Source organism: Anomaloglossus baeobatrachus, chromosome 4 (genome assembly GCF_048569485.1).
Source record: "Anomaloglossus baeobatrachus isolate aAnoBae1 chromosome 4, aAnoBae1.hap1, whole genome shotgun sequence".
In the NCBI taxonomy this organism is placed as follows: Eukaryota; Metazoa; Chordata; class Amphibia; order Anura; family Aromobatidae; genus Anomaloglossus; species Anomaloglossus baeobatrachus.
Genome location: NC_134356.1, coordinates 596,094,494 through 596,108,231, shown reverse-complemented (window position 1 = coordinate 596,108,231; position 13,738 = coordinate 596,094,494). Strand labels below are relative to the sequence as shown.

The following is a 13,738-nucleotide window of genomic DNA, read 5'->3' as shown; positions in this document are numbered from 1 at the left end:
AAGCGGAGATAAAAGGGGAGAAGAAAAGGAGATCTTGTGAGGATCTGAGGTTGCATACAGGTAGGTACCGGGAGAATAGGTCACAGATGTAAGGAGGAGACAGGTTGCAGATGGTTTATATACAACCAGTCTGATATATACAGTCATGGCTGGAAATATTTGCACTCTTGAAATTGTTTCCAAAAAATTAATTTCTGCCACAAAATTACTGCAATTACCATACACATGGTTTTTTCTGCACAGCGGAAATTAACATGTTTATATGTTGGAATAACACAAGAAAATAGAGTGGGGAAGGCAAATTGGACACAATTCCACACAACTCCAAAAAGTGTCTCTCTACAATTGTTGGCACACTCAATTTAACATATTTGTTTCATATCATTTCCAATCAATTGCTTCTTACGCGTCTCAACTGGAATTTTGGACTCTTCTTTTGTAAACTGCTCCAGGTCTCTCATATATTTGGAGGTGCCTTCTCCCAACAGCAATTTTAAGATCTCCCCACAGGTTCAAAGGAATTTAGATTTGGACATATTGCTGACCACTTCAGAACTCTCCAACCCTTTGTTTCCATCCATTTCTGGGGCTTCTTGAAGTATGTTGTCCTGTTGGAAAACCTAAAATGCAAACCCAGCTTACTGACACTGGGCACTACATAGCGACTTAAGATCCTCTGTTAATCTTTAGTTTTCTTGATGATTTTCACCCTGTGACTGGGGCAGCAAAACAACTCCAAAACCTCTTTGAACCTCCACCATATTTGACTGTAGGTACTGTGTTCTTTTCTTTTGTAGGTCTCATTCTATTATTGGTAAACAGTAGCATTATGCACTTTACAAAAAAGATGTATCTTGGTCTCATCTGTCCACAAGCCACTTTCCCAATAGGGTTTTGGTTTACTCACGTACATTTTGGCAAACTGCAGTCTAGCTTTATGTCTGTGTCAGCAGTGGGGGCCTCCTGGGTCTCCTACCAGCATTATATTCAAATGTACACAGATGGTTTGTGCTGACACTAATACACCCTGAGACTGCAGGACACCTTGAATTTCTTTGGAACTTGATTGTGGCTGCTTTATCCACAAGTGGGACTATCCTACATTGCAACCTTTCATCAATTTTTCTCTCATGTCCATGTTCAGGGATATTAGCTGCAGTGCCAGCCATGGGTTGTACAGTTCTTGGTGTATGTGTGTGTGTGTGTGTGTGTGTGTGTGTGTGTGTGTGTGTGTGTGTAAATATATATATATATATATATAATATATTACACATAAATACACACTGTGGACAAAAAAAAATAAATCAAGATTGCTGTCTAGATGTGGACCTGTAACTTTGAGATTATTTTTCAACAGTTTTTTAGTTCTCAAGTCCTCAGACAATTCTGTTCTCCGCTTAGTCAGGGGCAAAACACTTCCCATATTTCCCATATTATGGTTGTGTAACAGCTCACAAGGGATATAGGTAACATCTAAAAAAAAGAACCAGAATGTCGGTTCTGGAAAAGATCCCAACCCCGCAGTCCCTACTGGTTCCTATTGAAATAGCCCTGACCACAAACAATGGCAACTCTGGTCTATTCTGCCTGATCATCTGTCGAGTGCTTTGCGTTCCTTCTACAGAACTAGAGGGCAGAGAAGAGTGCAAATTGCCTACAAAATAGAAGGTGTGCTGAAGTAGAAAGTGATCAAAGAGTAAGTAAGACAAACAACAAAATACAAGAGCGGTTGTATATTGCTGAAGATTATGCCGCCTGCTTACTAACCACAAACAGAAGTTAGGAGGAGAGTAAAGAACCTAAACAGCAGAGTGGTATCCTAGCTGGTCTTTTACTGACTACATAAATAAACAGCAATATGGTTGTCGCGCCACACGGGGCAGGTGTTTTAACCTACTCATTGCCAGGCCGGGGATGCAGATCCTCTATGTCATCAATCACTGGATGGCTTGGCCCGGTTCCATTGACCTTAGGGCTGCTTCTCACTTGCGAGTTTCTCGCAGTAGAGCAATGTGAGAAAATCTCGCATTGGAATCGGACACACGTTAGTGAAAGATTCAGCTCTCATCTGCGTATTTTTTTTTTTTTTCCTCAGTCCAAATCGGACTGAGAAAAAAATCGCAGCACGCTGCTTTTTTGCAAGTTTCTACTGCGAGTCTCTCCAATGCAAGTCTATGGGAGCATGTAAAAAATCGGATGGCACGGGACAGCACTCACACCATCCTAGTAACATCCGATTTTCTAAATACATTTCTCGCATGTTTTCCTAAAACACTGGAAACGAGCGATGTCTCACAATGTCTGTCAATCACTATTCTCTGTCAGTCGGTCTCTCCCTCTCGGTCTCTATTCTCGGTCGGTCCGTCACTATCTCTGTCCCTCTCTCACTGTCTGTCGGTCATTTTCCCCTCCTCTCTCATACTCACCATTCCCCGATCCCCGGCGCGGCGCTGCACGGCTTTCTCACTGCTGCGGCGGCTTTCACTATTGTGAAAAAGCCGGCCGCTCATTAAACAATCTCGTATTCCCTGCTTTCCCCGCCCACAGGTGCCTATGTTTGGTTGCAGTGAGACACGCCTCCACGCTGAGTGACAGGTGTCTCACTGCACCTAATCACAGCAGCCGGTGGGCGGGTCTATACTGTGCAGTGAAATAAATAAATAATTTAAAAAAACGGCGTGCGGTCCCCCCCCCCCCCCAATTTTAATACCAGCCAGATAAAGCCATACGGCTGAAGGCTGGTATTCTCAGGATGGGGAGCCCCACGTTATGGGGAGCCCCCCAGCCTAACAATATCAGTCAGCAGCCGCCCAGAATTGCCGCATACATTATATGCGACAGTTCTGGGACTGTACCCGGCTCTTCCCGATTTGCCCTGGTGCGTTGGCAAATCGGGGTAATAAGGAGTTAATGGCAGCTCATACTAAATCCTAGATTAATCATGTCAGGCGTCTGAGACACCCTCCATGATTAATCTGTAAGTTACAGTAAATACACACACACACACACACACACACACACACACACACACACACACACACACACACACACACACACACACACGAAAAAATCATTTATTAGAAATAAAAAAACACAAACAAATTCCCTCATTACCAATTTAATAAGCCCGAAAAAGCCCTCCATGTCCGGCGTAATCCTGGATGTTCCAGCGTCGCTTCCAGCTTTGCTGCATGGAGGTGACCGGAGCTGCAGTAGACACCGCCGCTCCTGTCACCTCCAAGCAGCAACTGAGGTGAGTAGCGCGATCTGCTGAGGTGTCACTGAGGTTTATCGCGGCCACAGCTGGATCCAGTGGCGGCCACCGGGTAACCTCAGTGACAGCTCAGCTGATCGCGCTACTCACCTCAGTTGCTGCTTGGAGGTGACAGGAGTGGCGGTGTCTGCTGCAACTCCGGTCACCTCCATGCAGCAAAGCTGGAAGAGACGCTGGAGGTCCGTGGATTACGCCGGACATGGAGGGCTTTTTGGGGCTGATTAAATTGGTGATGAGGGAATTTGTTTGTGTTTGTTATTTCTAATGATTTTTTTCGTGTGTGTGTGTGTGTGTGTGTGTGTGTTTGTTTATTTACTGAAATTTACAGATTAATCATGGAGGGTTTGTCATAGACGCCTGACATGATTAATCTAGGATTTAGTGGCAGCTATGGGCTGCCATTAACTCCTTATTACCCCGATTTGCCAACGCACCAGGGCAAATCGGGAAGAGCTGGGTACAGTCCCAGAACTGTCGCATATAATGTATGCGGCAATTCTGGGCGGATGGTGACTGATATTGTTAGGCTGGGGGGCTCCCCATAACGTGGGGCTCCCCATCCTGAGAATACCAGCCTTCAGCCGTATGGCTTTATCTGGCTGGTATTAAAATGGGGGGGGGACCGCACGCCGTTTTTTTTTATTTATTTATTTTACTGCACAGTATAGACACGCCCACCGGCTGCTGTGATTGGTTGCAGTGAGACACACCCCCACGCTGAGCGACAGGTGTCTCACTGCAACCAATCATAGGCGCCTGTGGGCGGGGAGAGCAGGGAATACGAGATTGTTTAATGAGCGGCCGGCTTTTTCAAAATAGTAAAAGCTGCCGGAGCATTGTGAATGCCGTGCAGCGCCGCGCCGGGGATCGGTGAGTATATGAGAGAGGGCTGCTAACTTCAGTCACTCGGGGGATTAGCGGTCACCGGTGAGTCCTTCACAGGTGACCGCTAATCAGGACGCGGCACAGACAGAGCCGCAGCATAACAATGAAGTCGGTGAAGTTCACCAGAGTTCATTCTGATTGTGCGGCTCTGTCTGTGTCTGCTGTCATCTGCCATTCAGCTCTGCTACATGGCTGTCTGTCTGCTGTCAGCGGTCATGTAACAGCGCTGAATGGCAGATGACATAGTAAAAAATACGCATTACACACGCTAGTAAAATCATTAATTTATTCAGAAAAACCATCGCACTTGCGTTGCACTCGGACCTAACGTGAACTAAAATCAGCAGAGTTTTTTTCAGCCCAGTCGGGCCGATTTTACTCGCATAGATGTGTTTCCACCCTTAGGCGTACAGCAAGGAGGGTGGAGAGTGGTAGGAAGGGTGGAGGTGGAAGTTGGAGGTGGCGGATGGGGGTGACGATTAGGAAAGTCTTTTTATGAACGTGACTCCACCTGTGGTACGCGGCCAGGGATGGGGGGGGCGCCGCTGCGGGTGCTGCTCTCCGGGGCTGATGGTGAAAGTCGCAGCCGGAATTCTGTCGCTCCCCACAGGCGGAGTGGGATAACCCCGGGGAGGATTACGGGGGTAGTGGTGGTCCCTGTTGGTGCCGGAGCACTGGGTGATGGCAAATGACAGGCAGAGACAGAAGCTGCAGTAACAGGTCTTTTACTCACAGATAGTTCAGGCGTTGCCCCAGAGTGTCCCTCGGTTACGAACCGAAACCCGGCCCGAGCCTCCCTCTCCAAGCCAAGGGCCCATGAAGAGAAAGAAACCCTAACTCCAGTTGTCAGTGCTAGATGTTATTCCAAGATGTGCCCTGGAAGGTTCTGCTACAAGTGTGTTGGTTGCGCCTACTTTGACCCCTCCTCTCCCCCCATGTGGTGCCCGCCCCCAGTGGTTGTTCTAGCAACTGGGAAAGTCCCATGCTTCATGGTGGCTAACTACCCTGTCTGCCCTAGTCCAACCCCCTGTGGAAAGGCACCTTACTGTTGTATGTGTGTGTTTTTGTGAAGGCATCGGCAGGTTAACCCCCTCCTAACCCGAGAGACATTTCCCCTGAAAAGTGGTGTAATACCCTGTGGCGCCTGAAGCCCAGGGGCACCACAGTTGGACATCAGAATGAGAAATCACCAAGAGGAAATGCCAGTGGGAGAAAGTATTTAATACTAAACCCAAAAGGTGATTGGGCAGATAATTGAGTAAATGAATACACCTATTATCCTAATAGAACTAAATCAAGGATAGCAGAAACTGAACACCCGAAAAAGGTATCTGCTGTGGTCTGGTGGATCGAGAAGCCGAGCACAGACTTTAGGGTTCGAATCCAGTTGCATGACAGTCCCTACGTGTTACTTGCCATGGGTGAGTTTGAATGGGTTTTTATCCTGCTTGAAACAAAGTTGTTTACTCACAAATTTGGGAAAGGTGGCAACAATTTGGTCTGTCCAACATTTGGGGTTTTGTGTGAAATTGTCCAATTTGCCGTGGCTAGTTTTGTTTTTTTTTTTCCACTCCATATAAAAATATGGTTGCACGTAAATTCTGGTTCACTCTGTTGATGTATATCAGACTGCTTTTGTCAACAGGATAAGTATTTGCCTGGATGAGTCATGCAACAAGCTGTATTCCATGTTTGCTCCTCCATAGAAACTTTCCCTATTATGTAATACAGCCTGATATCTGAGGATAATCATGTAACCCATAGAGATAAGTGAGGATTATTGTCTGTTACGTTCCCCACGCGGCTTGCTAGGCACAGGGGATCTTCTAATCAAGTGCTATAGGGATTTTTAAATCGTTAAAAACAAACTGCTAATCCCGAAGGTAAACTAATGCTGGTCATGTAAGGTAAGTAATGCTGGCTACATAGGAGTACGCTGCTGATAGGGTGTATAGTTCCTGATGAGATACAAGTTTTACTTGTATAGAGCTGTGGCACCTGGAGAAGTCTATAGGATCCTACTCCACTATACTCTTTCCCTGTGATTTCTAAACTCTAAAACATTGAAATTGCAGCACCATAAGGAAAAGTTGTGAAATGGTGGAAATATTGATATTCAAATGAGGGGGGATGAAAACAAAATTTTCAAAACCCAAGCACCACATGCCCAAATGCACACATCCTGTAGACTGTGATCCTCGCGGGCAGGGTCCTCTCTCCTCCTATACCAGTCTGTTTTGTACTGTTAATGATTGTTGTACGTATACCCTCTTTCACTTGTAAAGCGCCATGGAATAAATGGCGCTATAATAATAGTAATAATAATAATCTGCACGCTTTGGCATGTTATCACTGAGGTATTAATGGTTGTCCGAGGAATGTTCTGTCATACTAAATGCCCTTGTTCCAATCATGAAATTCCACTGCTGGCAGCTGCCTTTGTAATTACCATACCATGGCATCTTAGATTTGATCAATGGGGAAACAAGTCTGGAGACGCCGCAGGTCATGGTCGGACTTTTAGGCCACTTAGACTGCTCACAGGATCGCAAGCAAAATGTGGATTGTCGTGTTGAAGAAATTTCTCTTGGGACACTTTGACCGTACCATTGGTTCCATGAGTGATGTGTTCTGTACTACAAATGACATCAGACAGCATATACCAAACTCGGTCTACACAAGCCATCAGAAGGTATTTGCATAACTCTGGGCTATGAGGCGGATGTTCAGCTAGAGTTGATACGTTGACCTTATGCTACCACTCTCAAAGGCTATTGTGGTGCAGAGCGAGACCGCAATGAAGGCTGAAATGGAAGTGCATCCTCTTCAGTGATGAGCTCTGCTTTCTCCTAGGATGCAATGACAGCTAGAAATTGATTTGGAAACCACATGGACAATGCCATGACGAGGCTTTCAATGGGGAATGTCTCATCTCACTGTCCCTATTATCAGAATTATAGTGTGGGGTCTACTCATATACAGTAGCCAGACCCCTCTACTCTGTCTTTGGAGTGTGGGAGGAAACCGGAGAACCCGGAGGAAACCCATGCAAACACGGGGAGAACATACAAACTCCTTGCAGGTGGTGTCCTTGGTGGGAGTTGAACCCAGGACCCCAGCGCTGCAAGACTGCAGTGCTAACCACTGAGCCACAGTGCCGCCCAGTATTATGGACATTTTATCCAAGATGTTCCACGAGCCTTAATTTTTAACGATTTTATTTTTATATCCACATGTCCATGCCAGGATGCATACTACTTGTGCTAATATGAGGAGCCTGCATGGTCTAAATGTGTTGCCTTGGCCTGCAGCATCTCTAGACTTGTCTCCTATGGAGCACATCTGGAACGTCACTGGTCGGCACTTGGAAAGGGAATTGCCATTAAACTATATCAATGCTGCAATCTCTAGAATTCCACAACCTTGCCTTCCTGGTTTTGTAATTTTTCGATGATGAGTGAATATTCCCCTAAGGTGAAGTTCATCCCCAAAAAGGGCCATGTGTGGTACAAAGACTCTTGTGATGTTGTACAAATGCCATGCACTTGGGTAATGGCATATCCGTAAATCCTTTTAAAGGATTATCAGAGCATCCATAGATTTAGATTTATGTTTGAAGTTATTTCTAAAGTGGGTCTGGATTAATAAACCGTAAGTGATCAGTTGTGATATCCTGGGGAGGTTTTGGCTAGCCACATTCCTCCTACAAATGAGCTGTTTTTGTTTGTTTTTTTTCTTTTTTATAAAGCACTCATACACATTTGATAGTTGTTGGCTAACTGCTACCTTTCCCATCTCCTACATACACTGGAATGGTAGGTTTGGCTGTGCACTACGATCTGTGAGAAATACAACTTGCCAGATACTTCTAGCCAATATCATCTGTTAGCGGATACGCCATATACATGAGACTGTCCACTGATCCCGCAATTATGTACTGATTTTTGGCAGACTCATGTCTAATGTATATGCGGGGCCTTAACACTAGAAGTCCCAGAAATTTCGAGCTCCCCCCTGAAGCCCTGAAAGAGGGTCAAATGACATACAATAAACTGAATAGAACTAACTAGAAACTAAATGGTTAAACTCAATGGAAAACAACAACCTCCTGTGGTGCGACAGTAATGGCCTTAATTACAGAACAAAAGACGGTGATTATAGGATGTTAGCTAAAATCATTCAGGTCATTCGACCCGTCTCTGGGTTCCAAAGGTAGAAATGTTAAATGAACCCTCTCTGGGACTTCTAGTGTTAAGACAACTCTTCTGATTAATCTATGATGTCCTAGATTTCATGACTCAGAATTAGGCCTGCCACCTCGAGCCATACTGCATAATCGAGATTGTAGTTTGTGGGTAAAGCACTTAATGTTTTCTTGTAGACTTGTCAGTGTCTATGTAAAAAAGACTAGGCAGTTGTTGTCCAACCTTTTGTCTTATGTAACCTGCTTTCCCAGTCTCCTTTTTTAGATTACCTAAAAAAATATAAAGTCAGAGAAATCTGCTTCTTTCTCCTCCTGGACTGATCTGTCATTTGTAGGTAAACGGTCTTCAGCGAAGACCATGTGCACATTACTAGGAAGATATCAGATGAAGCTCAAAGTTTTATGGATGGAGGCGAATGTGGAAGCAGACATTCTGCAAAAAAGTTCTCCTAAAATGACCCATATTTTTTTTTTTTTTTTTTATTACAAAAGTATAATTGGTAACAAGTGTTTTATACCTCTCCATGTTTTTCCTTTAAATATGTGCTAGATAATATAATATATCAGTTCTGAAAATCCTCACTCAAAATTTAGTTGTTTGATTGTAATTGTGTCATACGTTTGTATTTGCAGGTTGGAACTAAAGGCACCATCAAGCCTTACCCAAACTTCAATGCAGCAGATGATGTCCAGAAATTGCGGAAAGCGATGAAGGGGATGGGTGAGTGTCAGGGACTCTGTATCCATTCCAGTAAGGCTATGTGCGCACGTTGCGTACTAGCCCTGCAGATATTTCTGCAGCGATCTGAAGAGCACATGTGCGCTTTAGATCGCTGCAGAAATGTCCGTAGTGAGCGCCGATTCCATGCGCTCTGCCTGCAGCTCCTCCCATAGACAGAGCAGGAGCTGCCGGCAAAGCGCAGGAAAGAAGTGACATGTCACTTCTTTTTGCGCAGCGCTTCGGCAGTAGCCGAAGCGCTGCGCTCTGAGACGCCACGTGCGCACGGCCCCTGCACAATCTCCATAGACTGTGCAGGGGACGCATGCAGTTACGCTGCGCTGCAAAGCGCAGCGTAACTGCATGAATTTACGCAACGTGCGCACATAGCCTAAGAGTTGTGAAAGAGACCTTGATATTTGGACTTGTCTTATTGGTCCAAGTCCTGAAGAGCTGGACTTTTTTTGGAGTGAGAATTAGAAAATGGAGCAACACAACATTGTAGAGGAGATGCATGTTATGGGGTTACTGGACATGAGACAAGCTGGATTCCTATGTTTCTCATCTCCAGACGTTGGCAGCTTTCAGTTAAGGATTTTGTATGTGTGGTATATTTTCTGCTGTATGGCTATTCTGTAGTTTGTAGATCGGGTTGAGGAGCAGCTTTTAGACAATAGAAGAGTTTATATAGCAGTGAGGGTAAGAATGTGGGAGTAAATGGCATTTTCACAGGCTAGTGAATCTATAAAATGTCACTGACATGGCACAAATACGTATTGTCTCATGGTGCCAGTGTTAATGCCCCAAGAGTAGACCAGGACAGTGTGTCTCATTTCTGATAATATTGATATCCACATCCTGTCTCCTCCTTACATCTGTGACCTAGTCTCCTGGTACCTACCTGCACATAACCTCCGATCCTCATGAGATCTCCTTCTCTATCCCTTCGCATCTTCTCTTCCCACAATCGCATCCAAGATTTCTCCCGTGCCTCTCCCATACTCTGGGACTCTGCACTCAACATGTCAGACTCTCGCTTGCCTTGAAAAGCTTCAAAAGAACCTGAAGACCCTCCCCTTCCGACAAGCCTACAACCTGCAGTAACCGTCAGTCTGATAGAGATGGTTGTGCGGTGTTCTATCTGCTATATCCTCACCAATTCCTTGTAGACTGTCCCTCGCAGACAGGGTCTTCTCTCCTCCTTTACCTGTGACTTGTATTGTTTCAGATTATTGTAGTTGACTCTCTATTATGTATACGCATCTTCACTTGTGAAGCGCCATGGAATTAATGACATAATACTAATCTTATGCTGTCCTCCTCTCGTTATTTTCAGGCACTGACGAAGATGCCGTCATCGATGTGATTGCAAACCGGACAATTTCCCAACGGCAGGAAATCAAAACTGCCTACAAGACCACTGTCGGAAAGGTAACGGCTCAGTAGACTACATAGGGCAGGGTCGATCATAAATACAATGTAGTATATCATGCCAAAATAAGTTTGGACTTTAATCAGTCTAATTACAGTAAATGTTGAATTACAAATTCCATATAGAATATATATCTCAATTGGACTTGTGGTTGTGAAGGAGCAATTACCTGATGTCGTCATGTAAAATTTATGTTGGCTAATTGCACCAATTACTGATGACAAATCGCCCCTTCCTAATCCCTATTTATTCACTATTGGGACATTTGGTACAGTAAATCTCATATCTGACACAGAAAACCTTGTTTTCACCCCAATATTGAGCAATGTGTGACTAGCAGTTTCTATGGAAGTTAGATTCTGGATGATGTTATGCATTGAACCTTTGTAAAATGATCTACCGTGTGCAAAATACCTGGGAAAGCTATTGTCATACTGCGGTTCTCACAGTCCTCCACCTACTACTGTTTTTCTGCGCAGGTCAGTATAGGTGAACATTGACACACAAGATTTTCCATTTCGCTGTTTTGCTCTTCCAGTAACAGTAATCCCAAGAAACAAAAATGTAAAAAACTTCCAGCATGTTTTGGAATTTTAAGAAATATTTTTGGCCACCAATGTGTGAAGCGGGATGTGTTTCTCCCAGTATTGTTCTCTGAAAGGAATTGATTTGATGCTATAGATATTTAGGCCTTTATCACACAGCTGTAATACCACATTTTAGACTGACCCAAAGTTTCTTACCCCATCCAGGAAAAAAGTAATTTTATATAGGGTTGTATGTCCGTAGCCCTTAAAGGATGTTTAAGGTACACGCCTATAGGTACCCATACATAGTAATGAAAGTCTGTAGTCAGCTGTGTGACTTGCATATAGTACTGGGAAAAGAACATAAATAATAGAGTAGATCTCTGAAAAAGTATGATGTGCTAATATTTTAAATTTGTAATAAAATATATACAGATGCATGTCAAATTAGAATATCAAAAAGTTACTTTATTTCAGTAATTCAATACAAAAAGGGAAACTCATATATAGTCATTACACACAGTCAGGGCCGGCATCAGCACCCGGCAAACCCGGTCAAATGCTGGAGCCCTTGGCTGCCGGATGGGCCCACTCGCAGTGGCAGGCCACGTCACCGCTACTCAGGGGGGGCCTGATGCCCGCACTGTTGCTGGTCTCCTCAGCCCCCCCCCCCCCATCCACCCCTCCACATCGAGGATCGCACTTTCATTTGTATCGGCATCGCAGGTGCCGATACAGTTGAAAGCAATGAATGATGAGATGGAGCGGCGCGCTGCCTCTCCCATCATTCTCTTGCTGTGTCGGCACTCTGACAGATCAGCAGCGGAGCGCGGTGACTTCAACACTGCATCCCTGCAGAGCGGGCATAGTGAGCGACAGCAATGGATGTGCTGAGGAGACCTATCAGCGGGGGAACGAGGAGAAGTGAGGTATGTATTCAATCACTGTAGACAGACGACCATGGGGGTGCATTAAATGATATATGGGGGCTGTATACTACTTGATGGTGCCTAATGTGATCTGGGTCTGCCTTGTGCTATATACGGGCTGTATACGACATGAAGGTGCCTAATGCTATCTGGGTCTACACTATGCTATATGGGGGCTGCATAGTACCATATGGGGGCTGCATTATACTACATGGAGGCTACTTAACACTATATGGAGGATTATGGCGGCTTCTTAACACTATGTAGAGGAATATGGGGGCTGTATACTACTATACCCCCAGTCGTATGTCCCCTCTATCCCGGTGCTGTATAAGAGACACACACACACACACACACACACACACACACACACACACACACACACACACACACACACACTTCCCCGAGCTGTATGTCTCCCAACCCCCTCCGCCCCCCCCCCCCCCCAATCTGGAGCTGTATGCCCCTTTTCTCAGTAATATGTATGTTCCCCCCCCCTTCCCCAGTAATGTGTATGACCCCATCCTCTCTTGTGATGTATATACAGTGGTGTCAGTGTGTTTGTGTTTTTGTTGGGTTTTTTTTGTTTTTGTTTTTAATTTATCTTTAAAATGTATATGTACATATGCTTGCATGTATCTGTGCATGTCTGTGTGGATGGGGCCCACTGAGACTTTCACCCAGGACCCACAAAAACCTGGAGCCGGCCCTGCACAGAGTGATCTATTTCAAGTGTTTATTTCTGTTAATGTTGATGATTATGGCTTACAGCCAATGAAAACCCAAAAGTCATTCTCTCAGAAAATTTATATAATTACCACAAAAGACCTGCAAAAGTTTCCTAAGCATTTAAAATGGTCACTTAGTCTGGTTCAATCATGGGGAAGACTGCCTTCTGGACATCTGTCAAGTCAGCAATCATTGACACACTCTACAAGGAAGGTAAGCCACAAAAGGTCATTGCTAAAGAAACTGGCTGATCAGAGTGCCGTATACAAGCATGTTAATGGAATGTTGAGTGGAAGGAAAAAGTGTGGTAGAGAAAGGTGTACAAGCATCCGGGATAACCGCAGCCTTGATAGGATTGTTAAGAAAAGGCCAATCATAAACTCTGGGGAGATTCACAAGGAGTGGACTGCTGCTGGAGTCAGTGCTTCAAGGGCCACCACACACAGACCTATCCATGACATGGGCTACAACTGTCGCATTCCTTGTCTCAAGCCACTCATGACCAATAGACAACACCAGAAGCGTCTTACCTGGGCCAAGGAGAAAAAGAACTGGACTGTTGCTCAGTGGTCCAAGGTCTGTGTGTGTGTGTGTGTGTGTGGTGTGTGTTTTACTTTCATCCTAAAAAAAAAAAAAAAAAAAAAAAAAAAAAATTTTGCATTTCATTTAGAAATCAAGGTTCCAGATTCTGGAGGAAGAGTGCAGAGGCCACAATCCAAGCTGCTTGAGGTCTAGTGTGAAGTTTCCACAATCAGTGATGGTTTGGGGAGCTATGTCATCTTCTGGTGTAGGTCCACTGTGTTCTATCAAAACCACAGTCAGTGCAGCCATCTACCAGGAAATTTTAGAGCACTTCATGCTTCCCTCTGCCACCAAGCCTTTTGGAGATCGAAATGTCATTTTCCAGCAGGACTTTGCACCTGTCCATGCTGCCAAAATTACCAATACCTGGTTTAATAACCCCAGTATCACTGTGCTTGGTTGGCCAGCAAACTCACCTGACCTAAACCCCATAGAGAATTTATGGGGTATTGTCAAGA

At 44.8% G+C, this 13,738-nt stretch overlaps 1 protein-coding gene across 2 annotated transcripts in view; it reads left to right on the top strand.

The window, feature by feature from the left end:
- ANXA4 (annexin A4) overlaps nt 1-13,738 on the top strand; it is a 132,511-nt gene that overhangs the window by 57,919 nt on the left and 60,854 nt on the right. For both annotated transcript variants that reach the window (XM_075346161.1, XM_075346162.1), the window contains exons 3-4: nt 8,997-9,084; nt 10,418-10,512. In XM_075346161.1, coding sequence (XP_075202276.1) covers nt 8,997-9,084; nt 10,418-10,512 — 183 coding nt within the window. The remainder of the gene's footprint in view (nt 1-8,996; nt 9,085-10,417; nt 10,513-13,738) is intronic.